At 46.0% G+C, this 19884-nt stretch overlaps 1 protein-coding gene across 1 annotated transcript in view; it reads right to left on the reverse strand.

The window, feature by feature from the left end:
• The window catches only part of PHF20L1 (PHD finger protein 20-like 1), a 105861-nt gene that overhangs the window by 74462 nt on the left and 11515 nt on the right, over positions 1 to 19884 (reverse strand). Inside the window, exons 3-4 of the mRNA XM_018563078.1 lie at positions 2774 to 2945; positions 1967 to 2051 (exon numbers count right to left, since the gene is read on the reverse strand). Coding sequence (XP_018418580.1) covers positions 1967 to 2051; positions 2774 to 2945 — 257 coding nt within the window. The remainder of the gene's footprint in view (positions 1 to 1966; positions 2052 to 2773; positions 2946 to 19884) is intronic.

The raw sequence follows: 19884 nt of genomic DNA on the forward strand, positions 1-19884 counted from the left end.
TATATATAAACAGTACACAAAAAAAACACATTTTTCACAGCTTTGGCAAAAATAATGAGTAAATAATTAGTAGGGATGCACCAATACTGGTTTTTCGGCATGGAGTACGAGTGCCGATATTTTTTTCAGACACTCGGTGATACCGAATACCAATGACCGCATCCCGGGGTACCATTGGCCCGGCTTATCAGTAAGCCGGCGGCGGATTATGACGTGCCGCCCAGCTTCCTGATTGGTCAGGAAGCCAATCAGCTAGCAACAAGTGAAGATGGCTTCCTAGCCAATCAGGAAGCAGGGAGGCAGGTCATCACCTGGTGCTTGGCTTCCTGATTTAAAAAAAAAATCTGTTTTAATGAAAGGGTCTAAGACGACAGGCTCCATTTTCCCACAAGTTCCCTTTAAAATGCATCAAACCCCAATAATAAGAATGTAATATATTGCAGCTTACCAGTCCATTGACGTGGTGATAGCATTAATTATCATTTCTCTTTTCTTTTCACCTGGTGATCCTATCAGTAACACACTTAGGAGGTTATTCACAAAAGGAGCAGAAGGATTAAGATGAAGCACCGGCTAATCCTACGGTTCACTTCGGGCCACCGGAGCCCTTCGGCTCAGCCGAACCGAAAGGGCTGCTGTATGGGCTATTCACAATAGCATGTACATCAGCCGAGCGGTTGAGCTGAGCCGAACACATGTGCTTCGGCTCGGCTGAGCAGATCGTTCTCCCCACAAATGTAAACAAATAGGCAGAGCTAGCGGTGACGTCACATCTGCCTCCAACTATTTGTTATCATGTAATAACAGGCTACTATCCTCAGGTCATTTGAGAACAGTAGCCTGTCATTCTATGACAACAAACCGGCAGAGCCGGTCGCGACGTCACGGCCGGCCACGCTCATTTGTTTGGATTTGGTCGGGACCTCAAAAGACCTATATGACAGATGCCAGCCAAATCAAAACAAATGGGCGGAGCAAGCGGTAGGGACCCGGGAAAAGCACCATCCCAGTGTCAAGGGCATGTGGCCTGGTATGGCAGGGAGGGGGGCACTATGTTGTCCCTATGTGAATAGGGGCGAAGGGCAGCGAGTGAACTGCCAGAGGATAAGCTCAGCTGATCGGCTTCTTCACTTCGGCTCAGACAAACATGCTGAGCATGTTCGGCTGAACCGAAGAGCGCCAAAGCCAATCAATGCATGGCTGATTTTAGCCTATGTACGGCTGAAATCAACCGCACAGGGCAGCAGCGAATAGCCAAACGGCGGTCAGCTCACTTCACTTCGGTTGCCTTCGGCAGCTTATAGAATAACCTCCTCAATGCTCATTCACTGTACTGACTCTATGTAGGAGAAGCGTTGTCGCCCTACAACAGGAAGTGTGTAAAGACATCAGAACAACTCTCCTCATCTTCATAACACTGAGTGAGGGGGGTGTAGGGGGGCCCAGGTTCTGTAGTTCACAGTGGTGAACTGGCCAGGGCTGATAAGAATTAAGATGTGCTGATGATGTACTAAGAATGTGCTCACCCAGGGAAAGCAACAAGTTTAGCAATCGCACCAACCCCATCTATACAGCCGTATCTGCTCTTCACTCTTATACGGTTCCATTCAGCTGCCAGGAGAAGAGAGTAATGTAACCAACTCCCCTCCTTCCTTCCACATGACAACGCTGGTGCTTGGTGACCAGTCCTGCATTGTCACATAGCAGCAGGGAGACAATCACCAGGTACAAAGACTATTCTACAGGGGGAGCCTTACAAATAATATGTAATAGTATGTGCTGTCATAATGGTACGAGCAGCCGATATAACATATATAAAATATAACTAAATAGTTCCACTTAAACTCCAGACACACACTGAGATGTCAGTTTTCAGCAACCTTCCTTGGTATGTTGCTGAGCATGTTAACACTTCTAGGGATGTAAGATCAATGCTAACCCACTATTCCGACATCCATGTACAAACCTTCTTTATTTATGGCCTCAATCTTGGCAGGATAATACCGACAGTCAGTCCACCGAGCTAGAACTTCTTCTCCTTCCTTGAAATCCTACAAAATGTCAATAAGCATATTTCAGATTTAAAGTCCTTTTTTATTTTTTTTACATTTTTACAATAACCTACAAAAGGCACTTGTATTTTTGCATACACTTCTCCTTATTGTAAGGACAATATTAGAAACAGAGACTTTCCATCATAAGAAGTGGCAGAAAGTCTTCTCTAACAAAAAAAAAACCTTCCCCACTCTTTCACAATCTTTAAAGCGATATTAATCCCCCTTATTTTTTATTTGCTATAAGGTTGCCCACCTTTGCCTGAGGCTGTTGTTGTTTTCCTTTAAAATCTTTTAATTCCGCGTTTTCAAGTCGGTCCCCCGCAGCGTACTTCCCCCCGCCCCTATTCGGGTGCACCCGTACGCGCCCGCAGTGCCTGTGGGCGTCCATAGACACACACAGCCCTGTGTTAGGCCACTCCCCTTCTCTCTTTGATTGATGGCTGAAGGAGCCTGTGGCTCCTCTGCTATCAGTATCCTCCCCCCGCAACCAGGAAGCTTGTGGAACTGAGGAACACTTCGGGACCGGCGGTGGGGACAAGCGCCGCTGACACGTAAGTGTGGGGGGACGGGAACTGGGGGAGAAAAAAGGTTCTGGGCGGTTTTTACCGGAATGTAGAGAATGCAATAAGGTAAAAAAATGCCCTACTACTACTTTAAGAAACATTTTAATTGGGTTAACACTTGAACATTTTCACCATAAGAGAGTTCAAACTTACATAGTTCTCCTCTTCGTCTCCAAGCGCTTCCTTCTGCAAAGAAGGCTTTTCCAGAGGACGGATCCGACTGCTGTCCCAATGGATCCACTCATCGTATCGGCTGCTCCAACGCTCAAAATGCACCAGCATTTTCCCCTCCTCATAATCCATCTTCTCTATCTTAGCTGGGTACCTGAAGAAATGAGGAATATCGAGATGATTGAGAGAAATAACTAGTAAGGGTCCTCTCAAATATCACTTTGGCCATTGGCCAAGCAGCAGACAGGAAAACAAAAGCCCAAACCTATTTATACAATACCTGTGTCTACAACTTTAACTACTTCACCAAAAAACGTACCCAATTTTCAGACTGGAATGACAAGACCATCAAAGGATCCCGAAACTGAAATAAAACTATAGTGCTTTTTTCTGTCTGTTTTTTTTTTTTCTTTCCATTGAGCGCCAATTTTTATTTTTAGGCCCCTTTCACACGGGCTGATCAGGAGAGTATCCGATCACGGATCCCCTCCTGATCGGAGCAGTACAGATTGGATGTCACCAATGGGACATCCGTATCTGTCCAGTTTTGTCCTCCATCCACTAAAACTGCTGGACCCCATTTCATCTATGGGGAATTGGATGTAAACTGACATGTGTCTATTTACATGAGATTCCCCCCGATGACACGCTGAAGTCCGGCAAACCTGTTCCATTTGTTTGGACAGACAAACCTGTCTGGAGCCGGGGGTAATCAGGGTGTAAACGCAGGCGGTCCGATCAGTGACCTTAGCTACTTGTGTAATCCCTTCTTTAAAAAATTCTGTTTGAGGGTTCAGTCACACCAAGGGCGTATCTGCCGCGAGAAAAACAAGGCGTTTGCCTCGGGCGGCAGATTCCAATGGAGCGGCAAAAATACCGGGGTCTCGGTGTACTGGCCCGCGGGCCAATTGCGGCCTGCGAGCTGGTACTTTGTGGCCTGCAGCCAGCTCAGAAGTCAGGTACGCGGTCACAGACCGCATACCTGACTTACGGGAGCAGCTACACGCTCTGCACCTCTGACGGATGTAGACCGTGTAGCTGAGTCTGCGCCGGCACTCGGATCCTTTCGGCCAGCGCTCTTTCAGTGAAGGATTTTGCAGGATTGACTGGTAAGGTCTGCAGCAGACCTTACCAATCAAGCACCAAATCACCTGGAACGACGTGCCACCTCACAGCCTCCTCCCTGCAACAAGGTAAGCAGGAGATTATAAGCGGCAGCTGTCATCTAAGTTAATGATCAGGTGAGAGCAGTTGCATGTAAAGATACGTGCATCGATTGTGCTTCCAGGGAGAGTGTTTTCTAACCGCATGTAATCATATTACATTCCATTACATGCGGTGTGCAGGCGTTTACATGGAGCTGCTGTCACCTGATCATTAACTTGAATGGGTGACAGCGGCCGCGTGTAAACATCAAATTAGGGTTAGGGTTATTCCTGCTGCAGGAAAACGCAATTTCTGATGCAGGAATCCCTAATCACACCTAAATATGGTATGAATATGGTCTTGTTTTGTGTATATTGGTGTCTGCAGTACCATACCGGATACAGTAAAATTTTATTTTAAAGTATAAAATTTGTCAAGCTGCCCCCATGGGAGAAGAAAATTTGTGAAGTGGCCCCCGAGACGGAAGAGGCGGGGGGCCATGACGGAGGAGGCGGGGGGCAGAGATATCGACGGAGGAGGTGGGAGCCGTCGCAAGGCGGCGAAGATGAGAAGGAGGCCGTGTTCCAAAGAGGTCAGGCCGTGCAAGGTAAGAGGACTGTGCTGGCAGAGCCCAACATAGATTCTGCACAGCCCACCAAAGAGTCTCAGGTGGGCTGTGCAATACCCTTTGGTTGGCTCTGCAGGATCCGTAGGGGGCTTTGCAGCCTGCTAAGCCCACCACAGATCCTGCTCAACCCCCTGAGATCCTGCAGGGTCTCAGGGGCTCTGCAGGATCTGTGTGGGGGGGGCTTGTCAGGTCTCAGGGGGGCTTTGCAGGATCCATAGGGGGCTCTGCAGACTGCAAAGCCCACCACAGACCCTGCAGAGCCCGACTGAGACCACAGCCGGGTGGGGTAAATTTAGTGTGGGGGGGGGGGGGGCCCCGAGTTTTGTCTTGGCTAGGGCAGCCCCAAACCAAAATACACCACTGAGTCACACCATATCCAGTGCGTTCCGGCATGATTCAAGCCCGAAACGCACTGGATCACATAGATCAGGTGGAGCTGCGTTCTGGGGTGTGACAGTGTCAATCATGTCAATGGCACCGCAGACACCAGTGCACCAGAACGGAGGGCATTTCTGTACCTCGCATTCTGGCACAGGTGATCGCAGTGCGGATGGGGGGGAATGTCTACCGTGCCATTGATATGGATGGCCAGGCCTGATCTATGCAATCCAGTGCCTTCCGCCACATTTCAAAATGGTGTGACTGGGCCCCTTTAAGGTTCATTGAACTTTGGAATCAAGAAAAAAAACAGTCATCAGGGAAAAGATAATGATAATGTTTGATACAATTCTAACAATGTTTTCTGAGACAAAAAATAACAATATACACAGAGCTCATAAACAACATCCATAAACAAGTATATAAAACTATAATGCAAACTACAAGATTGCGTAATATTCGTGATCTCCTATCACCAAATCATATATTTGTATGAATACAATTAAACAGCCCCGTCGTCAGTCACGAAGGGGTTAAAGTATGTCGCTGTCACCAAGTGTGACCACTGTTAGCTTTTAGTTTCTGGCTGAGAAGTACAGAAACATTTCCGAAATCCTGGGCATATGAGGTGTTTCCAAATAAAAAACAAATAAATGAATTTATTTTAATGCATTTTTTTAACTGCGATTTTTTCAAAAATAATGTCTGTACTTGCAGCGTTTTTAAAGAGACACAGGGGTGTGGAATTCCTATCGCCCGACGCCTGGGACATGCAGTTTCGGGCGCCGGGCGAGTAGGTTTTTTGTACATTTAGCCCTGCTTCGGACAAGCAGAGCTAAATGTACAGCGTGGAGCAGCGGCTCGTTTTTATACACGTGATCTATTTAGATCACTTGTATGAAACGAGCAGCGGCGATCTTGTCCGCCCCACCGCGGTTTTTGGGGCCCCCCCTCTATTCTGGGGGACCCATGATCACTGCATAATGGCTCAGCCATAGAGATCGTAGAGCAGACAAAGAACGGTGCATTCTTCGTCTGCTCTGTGTGATCACTGAGACACTCTGGCACTGTAATCACAGCGCCACCTGTCTCCGCTGTCAGGAACTTCTCAGAACAACGGTTCTGTGTTGGAGGGCAGGCTCCATAAAGAGAACATGTCACCTCCAAACTAAATACAATATAAATTAAAACCAACTCAGCTGCCACTGCCGTAAATAAATACACGCATAAGGGCATTGTGTGTGTGCATTGAGTGCTGCCGCCATTCCACTGTGTGCCATATTGTGGTAGCCAGGCAACAGAACTCTCTCACACGCACAATGTGCATTAAATAGTAAGTTAACTTTCCCAGGTAATATGGGAAAATGGAATTACCCGATCAAATCTGGCCCGGTCTCTCCCAACCCCCCACCCCCACCCCTGCAAATACTAATAATACTGCAGGGATGTATTAAATATGCGTTTTGTTTTTTTTTTCATATCTCTATAGGTTGAACTCGATAGACATGTGTCTTTTTTCAACCTAACTATGTAACTATGTTTTATTTTTCTATTTTGCCCAAATATACTCCTTAAAGTCTATGTCCAGGCATGACCCAAATTTAGACCCAAACCTCCATCTCCCCTTTTACATCATTATTCTGTGTAAAAGTCCAACAGAGAAGCTCCTATAGTGGAAGTCCCGAGACTCACACCAAGTGAATGATGCCATCTATGTCCAATGATAGACTTGGCGAGAAGTGGACACACTAGCTTTGAGCATTGTAGGAATCACTGACTCCAAGTTGCCCCTGTCCATCAGAACGTGGGCATCAGCCATCCTGGTAAAGCCAGTGACCATGAAGCAGGATGGCAAAGTCTATGGGGCCAAAGACACAATATTCAGCACCAAAGGAAGCACCTGCACCTCTCTATAAACTGCACTGTATCATGTGGCACAGGTGTAAATGACACCATAGAGAATAGTAGGATTTCAATTGCCGTGCACTGTAAGTAAGGTCACAGCTATATAATAATATAATAACAATTTTTTGGTAAAATATTAAAGACGGGGTCACGTCGGGTAATTACATACCAAACATGTCAAGCTTTAAAATTGCGTTCGCCAGTGAAGCCGCAAAAAATTTCAATACCCAAAATTTCCTATGGGGAACACTTTACACGTTTTTACGGCTCATCAGTTTAGTGCGAACAGTAACTGATGGCCCTAAAATTATTGCTCTCACTCAGACATTCGCAACGATATGCAACATGTGTAGCGCAATTGTCATTTTCACATGTAGGTGCACCGACGTGTGTATGTGCGTGCACATGGGGGTAATTTTTAAACACTTTTTTTTTTTTTTTTTTTTTACACTAACCCTACCCTATTCCTATCACATAGGGGACTAACAAGCCCCCTATGCAATAGCATATAGGGTGTGACAGGTCCTCTTTATGGAGAAACCAGGGGTCTTTCAGACCCCTGTCACCTTGGGACCCCAAAGAAGCTGAGATCTACTTCCCCAGCTTTTTCTCCTGGCTCCGGAAGTGATGTAATAGACATCACTTCCAGGTCCAGTGATCGGAGGAGAGATCAGCGGTTGGAAGCCGCTGAATCTCTCTGACCGTTGCGGGGAGACCCGCCGAGCCAGTCCAGGGTGCCGCACGGGGACAGCGGAGCCTGGGGAAACCAACGTGGGGGGAGGTGCCATAAAGTACAGGCTGTATAGACGCCGGATCGCTTGTACAATAACAGAACGGACTGCGCTGGTGTGAACAGAGCCCAGAAATACAATAGGGATACATTGGAAAGCTTTTTTGGTCTGGGAACAAACTGTTCTGGTCTTGGCATGGTCCGGACATGGTGTGAATAAACCCTTAGGGCTCATTCATAGTTTTCTTGTAGGAACACACAATCCGCATATACAAATCACATTTACACTGGATGACATATATTTAGCTACATTTTCGTGCACAAAACACATGGACGTGAGAAAGTATGTTGCTTTTAAAGTTAGCTCACCCTAACAAAAAACACATTATGTAAAGCTTCCTATACCAAAAACATGAGATTTTATTTATTGTATTTGGTTTAATACATTTTATTTGGTTTGGAAAGCTGAAAGTGATGTACGTCTCACTGTTCAGATATCATTTTCAATGTGCAGGGTGCAGCTTATGAAATGCTTTCCGGAAAACTTTTCACAACCTAGACAGACAATAGCTTCACCGGCCAGCAGAGGGCGACATGTAACAGGCCATCAATGGAAGCAACTTCCTGTATGCAGTACATGTTGATTTTTGAATTTTTAAAGTGACACTAAACTCAGGAGTAAAATCTTAAAAGGAGAACTATGAGGCGAGTGATTTTTACTCAACAAAAGAAACTGAAACACGTCGGCTCTATTGATCGAGAAGTGAGCAGAAACATGCAGCTATCCGCTCACTCCCCGGTCGTCTCCCTGCAGTGAGCAGCGACTGTCAGTCACCGCTCCCCGCAGGGATTCCCCCCTCTCTGATCCCCCAGCGCTCAGTGGAGGAACGGACGACGGAGGGGGCGGGCACAGCTGGCTCTGCCTCTAGATAGGCAGAGCCAGTTGTCACTCACGCAGCTGGGCGGATCTCGACAGCATTGTCGGGATCTGTCCCGGCTGCGGCGATCTCGGTATATAATGAGCAATAGCCCGCTATGTACTGAGCTTTGGGTCACGGGAGGACGTTAGACCCTAGAGAGAAATATGGGGAAAAACGCTTACTCTTAACTATTAACAAAAATGTATCTTATTTGTGTATCACTCGGCTGTATATCATCAAATCATCTCTGAATTGGTGCCGACACTGTCCTTCCTTCTGGAGGGGGGCTACTTTTCTTCCCCATGGTCCCTGTGTGTGCTTTAAAGTAGTCACCGCTCCAAGCTCGCTCCTGTGATGGACTACAATCTCATGTTTAGTTTACAAATTTGTATTAAGATTGTAGTCCATCCCGGGAGCGAGCATTGTGCGGTGACTACTTTACAACACACACAGGGACCATGGGGAATAAAAGTAGCCCCCCTCCAGAAGGAAGGACAGTGTCAGCACCAATTCAGAGATGATTGGAGGATCTACAGCTGAGTGATACACAAATAAGAGACATTGTTGTTAATAGTTAGGGTACTGGAATGTATTTTTAACATTTAACTCCTGAGTTTGGTGTCACTTTAAATCTACACATATTCAAAGCTCTTATAACTCCCGGTGACAAAGTACTTCCAAAAAACAAGATTTGCACCCTAAGATAGTCTCCATATGGCCATAGTTGCAGACAAGTTTGCTAAAAGATACAACGTCCCAAAAAACCAAGATGCGGGAACCTACTCCGAGGTATAGGACCAACACTGCATCAAGGTTGTGACTGTATCGGGGCATCTCCTGGGGCACTCTTAGGATGAACAATGAAACATTAATGGTATGTATTAGTAACTTTAGGAAGAACTAAACTTTCCAATTTAACGTCCAAAAAGTTAGCCCAGGTTCACACCTTTGTGTTGGGTGAAATAGTTTAAAAGCGAGCGCTTTCACGAGGATTCATGCAGCCAGTCAAAAATGTGCAACTCCTTTGTGGTGCCATTACTTGTTAAGGAGGACTTCTACCCCCTTTGACTAAAAATCACCTCAGCAGACAGCTCTGGATACTGATATGAAATCATCTTACATTCATTAGCTAACATATTTTTCTTTTGGTTACAATTACTGTTTTGCCACTTCCTGGTCCTCTTATGCACTAGTTATGTATTGTGCCCATGCATTGCATCCTGGGAAGGTTACATCAGCAGAGCATTGATGGGAAATCTCACGAGATCTCATGGAAAGGCATTTTCCTCCCCTGAGATGATGTACATGGTCACATGTCCTAGTCACATGTGCCAGAGTTACAGGAAGTAAAGGGAGATGGATTAATCTGCCTTAGTAAAAACGGCCACTGTGAGAAGACTGGGGAGGAAAAGAAAAATAAGATATGCAAAGAATACAAAGACGGCAATTATCTGGAAGTATGTGTTTGTAGATTGTCATTACTAAACATTTCTTAAGATGCCTTCGCTGTTATTTTAAAGATACGAGTTAGGTTCTTCTTTAACTTCTCGTTTTGGTGTAGGGGGAAAACAAAAAAAGTTATACTCACCTGATCCTTGGAGCCAGCTTGCTCTTAGACCTGTCCCTGGAGCCTCTCGCCCCCTCCACTGAAGCGGTCTAAGGTCCCCGAGTCATCATGTTCTATACACAGCGTACAGGACTTGAAGACCTCGAGGGACATACCATCGCTGGGAAATCTCATCTGTAATCTCATGAGATCTCGGGGAAAGGCATTTTCCTCCCCTGAGATTATGTGCATGGTCACATGTCCTAGTCACATGTGCCAGAGTTCCAGGAAGTAAAGGGAGATGGATTAATCTGCTCTTAGTAAAAATGGCCACTATGAGAAGAATGAGGAGAAAAAGAGAAATAAGGAATGCAAAGAATACAAAGCCGGCAATTTTCTAGAAGTATGTGTCTGTAGATTGTCATTACTGAACATTTCTTAAGGTGCCTTTGTTGTTATTTTGAAGATATGGGGAAAGTTCCTCTTTACGTCTCAGCAAACAGATGGCATGCATGGACAGACTTTTAGTTCTCCGGTAACAGAAGGGTTGCAGATTTCTCAGGCTTGCCTAAGAGAGATGTGAAGGAGGGATGGGTAAAGTAGTTTGAATACCGCAGATCTGCAGACACCTGATCGAGCGTCAAAGTTAGCAGGAGGCTGAACGCACGGCGAGAGAGTTGCAAACACCTAAGGAGTTCTACGCAGGAAACAGAAGTCTGTGGGTGTTGTGAAATGATGAAAGGAATGTATTAAGAAACGAAAGGTGGGCAAATGGGTAACCTTAAAGAGACACTGTCACCTTGCCAACTTCAAGTGTATGTCAGGGCAAAACAAAAATCAGAACCATATGCAGTATATCTCAGCAGTACACGCACATTACCCCATGATTACCCCTATTAAAGACAAAGTACAGAACCATACATGTTGATATGTCAGAAATACGCTCTAAGATGTGTGACGCCTAGTCTTTGGCTAAACACCCCTTCTCACATCCAGAACATAACCACATCTGTAGTCCCAAGATAAGAACTAGGAGGGCTAATAAGGCTCCTTGAGAGAACAAGGAGAGGACAGCTCTGCTGGCAAGATTAATAAGACCTTTTTGTACTTATTAATCCTTTCGCTGGCCACCTCAGTATGCCAGACGTCAGTGGCTTTTACCCTTTCACGACCATGAACTTATATCAGAAGGGTTCTCCTGACTCCCCCCTGTAAAATAATAGCTGTCATCAGAGGCTAAAGACGACAGCTATTAATGAAAATTCCAGCCACCCCCCACGCTGGCTGTCGGCATCTGATCTGTCATCTCCTCCCCGCTTGGAGCCACGCCATTCTTCTCCTCGGATCCCCGCTGCTCTTCCCCGCCTGTATGGGCTGAGGCAGCGAGGAGAGAGCGCTTCCTGCTTTCAGGATGGCCGAGCGGGAAGGAGAGACGCTGTCATCCTGTCACTTTCAGGATGACAGCGTCTCTGTGTGTGGCCGAGCGAAGGATCAGTAAATAGTAAATATCTGTGATATATGCCAATTTTAAGCGTGCAGGTGATCACTCCAATGTTTGTAAAAACATAGTACTACATGTCACCAATTATGAATGAACGGGAAGTGCTTCGCATCACTTCCTGTTCATTCATGAATTTCTAAATTCATAACTGGATGATAGTAATTAATTTATTTTTTTAAACTTTTTTTTTTAAAGCTTAGGGTGACGGGAGGACGCTAATTTGTGTCCTGCCGTTACCCTAAAGAGAACTATGGGGAAAATCCCTAACCCCATAGTTCTCCTTTAATCACTGATAACACTAAACTGATGAACGTTTTAATCGTCACCTATGGGCGTATTTTGCAATTTTTGTAGGCGCACGCAATTTAAGGCTTGACATGTTTGGTGTGTATTTACCCGACGTGACACCCCACAGAGCTAACATACTGGTGCGCCATATTGTGGTGTACGCCATGGACATGTGCTGCGTTGTTATACACATTTCAGTGCTTGATTTTTCTTTTATAATAACATTAATAAACATTGAATACATTTTTCTTTCTAAATAACATTAACTGTGGCAGCGCATGGCAAAGCGTTGTGACACATTGTCCTGCGTTGCGATTAAATATACGCCTGTATAATTTTATCACAACACACACACGATTTTTAACATAACTCGCTTATTTACAGTTTTGCGCTCCTTCATTTTTTTTACCGTTTCGCAAAAAGGCGCAATTTAAAATATTTGTTATTTATTAACTCAATACAGCTTTAGCTTTTAGATTTAGTTGGAAAGTTATTTTTTGTGCACCGATATTGATTTTAGTGTGATTTATCAAATGAATTGTGTATTTTATCGGTTTAATATTGATTTGATAAACATTTGCACAATTATCACAGGACCTACAAATTTAGTAGCACCCCCCTTTTTTTTTTTTCTACCGGGCCTGTGCTTTCACAAAATATATGGTTTGGGATGTCCCAATACCGATACTAGTATCGGGGCCGATACAGGACATTTTCACGAGTACTTGTACTCGTGAAAATGCCCCGAGACAAGGTCGATACTGGCCCTTTAAATTTTTTAATCGGGCCGGCTGCCTCAGGTACCGCGCTTGTGGGATCCTGAAGCAGCCTTCCGTGGACCTGGCAGTAACTGTCTTTGACACTGCCCGCCAGGCCCCACATGCCCTCCTCCTGGCACAGGCACTGCTCGAGGCAGCCCCACACCGTGAACACAGCCTCGGAGCGGGCACGTGACCGGCACCCGCTCCGTTTGGCAATCCCTCGGCACAGCACCTGTCAGCGTGGAGAGACGCAAAATGCAGTCCTGCTGACATCTGTATGCAGCGCTGGAGAGACCCAATAGGCAGCTCTGGAGACATCTGAACGCAGCTCCGGAGGGATCTGGACGCAGCTCCGGAGGTCACCAGGCTGCGTACAGATCTCACCAGGCTGCATACAGATTCAGTCACAGGGACATCTCCCTCTGACCGGCAGTGCTGAGGGAGCATGGAGCCTGCTTCCTGGGCTATTTTCTGCTGCAAGTGCTCATGAAAATGCCCTGTATTGGGACTAGTATTGTATACTAGTATCGGTATCGGGACATCCCTATCTTTTACAAATAAAATTGTGTGTTTGTCAGCGCTGAAACGCACGGAAAACAAAATCCCATGTATTCCTATGGGGGCCGATCAAGCAAATGTGCTTATTCGTGCTTCACAACCTGTGGGGCTTGAAGCAGTCCCCGAGCTTCTTTTGCGGTGCTGATCAGCTCATTTTGCTCCATACTCTTTAATGGAAACGTGCTGATCTTTTAAGGGTGTTTTTTGCAGCTGAGACTGCTTTTCTTTGGACAACTGAAAAGGAGCTTAAACAACACTCTGACATATGAACAGAACACGCGTGTAAAACTTGCTGAAACACGCATAAAAACACACGCAAAAGCGAGCTTAAAAAAACCGTGCTGAAACGCTGGTGTGAATGGGGCCTTAATACACATACAGGCTGATTTCACAGAGCTGTAAAGCATAAAAAAATTATCATTTACACAAATTATACACTATAAACAGTTCACCAATGTGAAGTTGTGAACACCTCAGAAGGCTATAACCGCATATCTGAAGTAGTTGCATGTTTGATACAATGCAAAATGTAGAACAATGTCATGAAAATGTCAGGACAAGAGCATATCAGCATACAGCAACCAGGACAACGGTACTACCTTTAAAAGGAGAACTATACCCCCCGGCTGTGGGTGTGCAAGGGGGCCCGGGGGACAGGGGGGGGGGGGGGGGAATCCCTGCAGGGAGCCGTGAGTGACAGTCACGGCTCTCTACAGTGACATGATTGAGAAGTGAGCAAGCAACTGTATGTGTTCTCTCACTTCCCGATCTATTGAGCCGACGTGTGACAGTCTCATTGTCACAGGTCGGCTAGAATCACTCACCTCATAGTTCTACTTTAAAGACAGCTGGACACAGTTCTGCCTGGAGAACCTTGTGCAGCATCTGTAGGGAGCAAAATCTGGTGTGTTTTGCCATCACCTATTCCGGATTTATATAACCTGGGCAGCGATAACCGGATTGCCAACCTTTATTTCCAGAGCTTTCCATCGTGTACCTGGCTTATTGGTTCTGCTGCCTGTATCACATGGATCTTGATCATGGTCTATCCTCTGACTATGGTTCAGCTCCTGCTATAGCACCTCACCAGGCAATCTGTCTTTACATTAGCACTCTCAGCTTGTCCTGGGATCTGGCCTTGCTTTGCAACTTAGCACTATTTTCTGGTAGAGTGACTTAGCCCTCATTCACACCTAATTAGGGGCAATTTGGAACTCCTACATCAGGAACTTGCAATTTTATGCAGCGAGAATTCCACATCTTCCGTTGACAAGCGGCAGCTGTCACCCGTTGGTAATTGAGCATTTGAAAGCGGCAGAATGCTGACACACCGCATGTAATCTTATTTGATACAATTACATGTGGTTAGGAATCCATCATCATCTCTGGATGCATCAATCTTCGGGACCCCCCATCTTGGACATTTCCCCCCGGCGAATGGGGCTGATCACATGAATCTCACAAATTCTTCCATAAGACTCTTGCAATCTCCTGCAGGCGGGACGTGCTGTTTAATAATCCAATGAATGTTGGAAGTGATGAGCAGACAGAAGGCAGCGCTCACTACATAAAAGAGATTGTCTAGAGGCAGAGCCAGCTGTACCCGCCCCCTCCCCCGTTCCGCCAGTCAGCGCTGGCAGATCGGAGTGGGGAGAGGGGAATCCAGCCCCTCCCCCTGTCACCTCAGAGAGCCGTCACAGGATCGAGAAGTGAGTGAACGCCGGTATGTGTTCGCTCGCCTCCGATCTACTGAGCCGACCTGTGACAGTCTCATTTTCACAGGGCGGCTAGAACTATGAGGTGAGTGGAAATCACTCACCTCATAGTTCTCCTTTAACACGGTCTGGACGCTGACAGCTCTTTTTTTTAAGCCGTGGGGCTGTCAGTATGCAGATTCTTCCTCTGAGGTCACTTTTGCCCTCTCGTAACAACCACTTCCCTTTGTTTATGTAAAGCTGGTGATCAGACATGTATCACATGTTTGCAGGCATGGTGTTGGTGCTAGCTACAGCAATCTGCAGAGAACGAGCTTGCAGGAGGTTGTATAGCATTGGCGCATGCTCCATCAATCTGACAAATCTTTCTATGTCCAGGACCATGATGTTCATCCCTACTGGTTTTCCCTCTACTGCTCCATCACAACCAGGAAGTCCAACGATGATGACATCATGAAAAGTGTAGCAAGAATACTTTTTTTTTTGCTTAGCTGCAGTGCGGTCTGTTTGACGCGTTCGTGCGTTTCCGGACCGGACAAAATGTGACATGCAGTATTTTTTCTGTAATGACCTGAACCGACTGTGCGCGTGAGAACTATAGCCCATAAAACACATTGGGATGCATTTTTAGTGCAGGAGCGTACGGATCAGGTCAGCACAGAAAAGGGACGTCGTGTGAACAAGCCCTGAAACATGTCTGGGACAAACATAGATCTATGCTAAAAGGTTAGCAACATTCTGCGTACTTGTCGGTAAAAGAGATTGTACAGTCAGATTGTAAAGTATTTGGTGAGCTTTAGGCAGATTTAATATGAGGGTTCAGCTTCATTCATAAACTCCCCCCTCTATAGCGCTAAGGCAGCACTGGCAACTTGTTCTCACCAAATGCAGAACAGATCCGCTCAGGTTTCTGCACACGCAGTGCAGTGGGTTGTGGCGCGTTTTTGATGCGTTCTGGGCCGTTTTTGGTTAAAAAAAACAACAAAAAAATGGTTTTAGTTTAAAATGGGCTTTCAGTGCGCTCCAGACGTTTGTGATGCGTTTTTGATGTGTTTGCATGCGTTCCAGAGCAGGTAAAATAGGGCCTGCTGCAGTTTTTTTTTACCTGCTCTGGGCCTGCTCTGGAACTGAACGCTGCGATGTGAACTGGAGCTAAAAATGTGGCGTCTCAGTATACCGCAAGCTACAGCTCGCGGTATACTGAGCCTAGGGTGACTGGAGGACGCTAGTTTGTGTCCTCCCGTTACCCTAAGGAGAACTATGGGGAAAAGACCTAACCCCATAGTTCTCCTTTAACAGATACAACAGCGGTGATATTGGATTATGCCACTCTAGGAAAGATTTTTGTATTTACACATGATGGTATTCATTGATGTTATTGGAAAGTTTGAAAGTCACGTGTTTTAATACCGATTAGTATTTTTTTAACACTTTCGCATCTGCTCACTAACTAAATAAATGGTATAAGGATTCGCACTTAGGTTTAATCATGCACAATAATTTGATGGCATTATAAGCACATAAGATTGGATAGAATCATGAGAGGGATATTTACAGCACATAAGATTTAACAGATCGCTACACAGCATTTATTATAACACAATACATCTGAACACACAGATTTGTCAACGTTGTAGCGATATGATGTTGATTAATCACTCCCAAATTATAGGGAACATTAGTGTATACATTAGACCGAGCGCAACATAATGGCACTACTAGACACAGGTTGATCACCAGATATTGCTGCAGCTGGTCTATTATTATTTTTGAACACGTTTTTTACTCCTAGCGCAACTGCTGTTGATTATACTGCACGCTTTTGCGGTGCCATGTTAATAAAAAAATAAAATAAAGCATGCACTACTTTTTTTTCAGTGCACAGCAGTACCTTGCATTGCAGCACATTGCAACATACATTCACCGAAAGGTGCTTCTGGGTGTCATTCAGAACGAATGGCAAAGAAACTCACCAGCACCCCAAGCGTGCGGGTGATAGTAGAGGTGCACCGAAATTGAATTTTTCAGACCGAAACAGAAAATGGTAAATTTGTCAGTCCAAAACACCCAGTTTTCTTTTCTAACCTTTCTATGTTTTTTTTTTTATTTTATATTTTATCTTGATGTACTTCATTTTTCTTTACCGTCGGGGCCTCTGGGGAAATATTGGGGATCTAAACAGACCCCTGATGTTTCCTTTTGAAATAGAAAAAGAGATTGAGGACTCAGAGTCCTTAAAGTGACATTAAACCCTCAGATTTTTTAACATAAACCAATACTGTAATGTGTGCCTTACTGTAATCCATGGTTGTTTCCCTTCTCTGTGCTGCTCTTCCTTTTAAATCCTCATGTCTTCTCATGCTGGGGGAGAACTTCCCTTTGCAGCTGAGTGCCTCTTCCTGTAGTGCTGGCTCAGGTTACAAGCCTATACAAACGGATACACAGACACCGTGTATCCATTCCTGAGACAAGGCAGTCTGCTGCAAAACAGAAGTTCTGCCCAGCATGAGAACAGATACAGATTTTAAAGGAAGAGCAGCAAAGAGAAGGGAAACAACCATGGATTACAGTAAGGCGCACATTACAGTATTGGTTTATGTTAAAAAATCTAAGGGTTTAATGTCACTTTAATCTCTTTTTCTGCAGCCCTTGTTATGATTGAACAGGAATCCTCTGTACTGAGTGTTCCTGTTCATTCATAAATTGAGGAAATAGTAAGCGTTACTATGTCCGCAATCATGAATGTAGAGGAAGTGATGTAGAGCACTTCCTATTCATTCATAATTGGGGACACAGTAAACATACCATGTCCTCAATTATTTACAAACACTCAACAATGAGCTGATCGCCAAGTGTTTGTACCCCCTCTCCATCCTGACTCCTTCGGCTGTCACAGGAGGCTGAGCGAGCGGTGTGGGGAGGAGAGCTCAGCCTCCTGTGACAGGGCTAACAGCTAACTCCTCCCCCGTAACGCCGGCTTGGCCTTCTGTGACAGAACACAGCTGTCTCCTCCACCGCAGCACCCACAACCAAACAAAGCACAAAGACGTGGCATCACGAGCGATGGGCCAAGCTAAAGTGCATCTAATCCTAGGGATGCACCGATACCGGTATTTTGGTACTGAGTACGAGTACCGATAAATTTTTTTCGGCACTCGCCAATACCAATTACCGAGTAACAGAAGTCCCATTCAGGAAGTCAGGTGGCGTGTAATGACTCGCCACCTGGCTTCCTGATTAGCCGGGAAGCGTGTAAAGAGTCGCCACCCGGCTTCCCGATTAACAAGAAAGTCCCCTCTTACCTTGGTATGTCCAGCCTGTCATCCTGGGGCCTCTCCAGCGAGAGCGCGGCCTTCCTCCGGTACGCAGCCGATGTAATGACGCGACGCCCTGCTTTCTGATTGGCCGGGAAGCTGGCTTCATTCTCCCTCGTCATCACATGACGAGGGAGCATGGAGCCGGCCTCCCGGCCAATCAGAAAGCAGGGCGTCACGTCATTACACGGCGCCCGGCTTCCTGATTGGCCGGCCAGACGGCTCGGTACCGGAGGAAGGCCGCGTTCTCGCTGGAGAGGCCCCAGGGGGTGACAGGCTGGACATAATAAGTTAAGGGAACCTTAGCTCACAAGGACGAAGGTCCATGGAGCCAGCTTCCTGACCAATCAAGAAGCCATGCAGCGCGTAATTACACGCTGCTCGGCTTCTTGATTGGCCGGGAAGTCGGCTCCATGCTCTCTCATCAAAAGTGACGAGAGAGCATTGAGCCGCTTCCAGGCCAATCGGGACTCGCCCAAATACTCGTAATCGGCACCGGTATCGATACTAGTATTGGTGCATCCCTATCTAAGGCCTGGTTCACACCTGGGTGTTTTACATCGCGTTCCTACGCGCTGTAAAACGCTCAACATGTGAAAACCAATAATTGCCTATGGGCATGGTTCCCACCTGGGCATTTTACAACGCGTAGGAACGTGCTGCAAAATGCCCTACGCCCAAAGAAGTACAGGAGCTTCTTTGGGATGTATTTGCCCTGCATATCCATTAGGATATAGCCGGATAGCACTCGGAAACGCGCGTTTGTCGTGCGCTTCTTTTACCGCAAATCGCGGTAAAAACGCGCGGCAAACGCACATATCCCGTATGCCTAGGTGGGAACCCAGCCTAAGGCCAAAAACAAGCATGTAATATATTGCAGCTTACCAATCCTCAGATGTGGTGGCCGCATTTGTTTTCTTTTTTCAGGCTTATTTATTCCCCTTTATGTGATCCAGCAAATAACACACTTCCAGTCCTAGGGTGGCCACTCTCACTCCTCCACTGTGTCTATGGAGGGAGGCATGGTTGTCACACATGCTGGACTGCACAGACGTCTGCCTTTGTTCACCTTCATTGGGGATGGGAAAAATGGTAGTTTACACAGTCTTTTCAGCTGACTGCAATTGAGAAGGACACAACATTTCTGTCAGGATCATGAGGTATACTCTGTACTTGCTGAAAGACTGCTTAGCCTGAAAAAAAGAAAACCAAATGCAGCCATCACATGACCACCAGAACTGGTAATCTGCAATATATGACGTGTTCTGTTTTTGGGTTCAGTTATCCTTTAGGCCTGGTTCCTACGCTCTGTAAAATGCTCAACATGTGAAAACCAATGATTGCTTATGGGCATGGTTCCCACCTGGATGTAGGAACGCGCTGCAAAATGCCCTACGCCCAAAGAAGTACAGGAGCTTCTTTGGGGTGTATTTGCCGCGCGTATCCATTGGGATACAGCCAGGTAGCCCTCGGAAATGAGCGCTTTTCGCGCGTTTCTTTTACCGCAAATCAAACGCGCATACACGATACGCCTAGGTGTGAACCCAGCCTTAAGGACTTGGTTCTCAACTGGTGGGTCGCCACTTGCCTTCCACTTTTCTAGTGTGTGTGTGTGTGTGTGTGTGTGTGTGTGTGTGTGTGTGTGTGTGTGTGTGTGTGTGTGTGTGTGTGTGTGGGTGTTTGGGGGGGTTTGCGCACCCGGG

The sequence above is a fragment of the Nanorana parkeri genome, unplaced genomic scaffold (genome assembly GCF_000935625.1).
Source record: "Nanorana parkeri isolate BGI_ZX_2015 unplaced genomic scaffold, ASM93562v1 scaffold629, whole genome shotgun sequence".
In the NCBI taxonomy this organism is placed as follows: Eukaryota; Metazoa; Chordata; class Amphibia; order Anura; family Dicroglossidae; genus Nanorana; species Nanorana parkeri.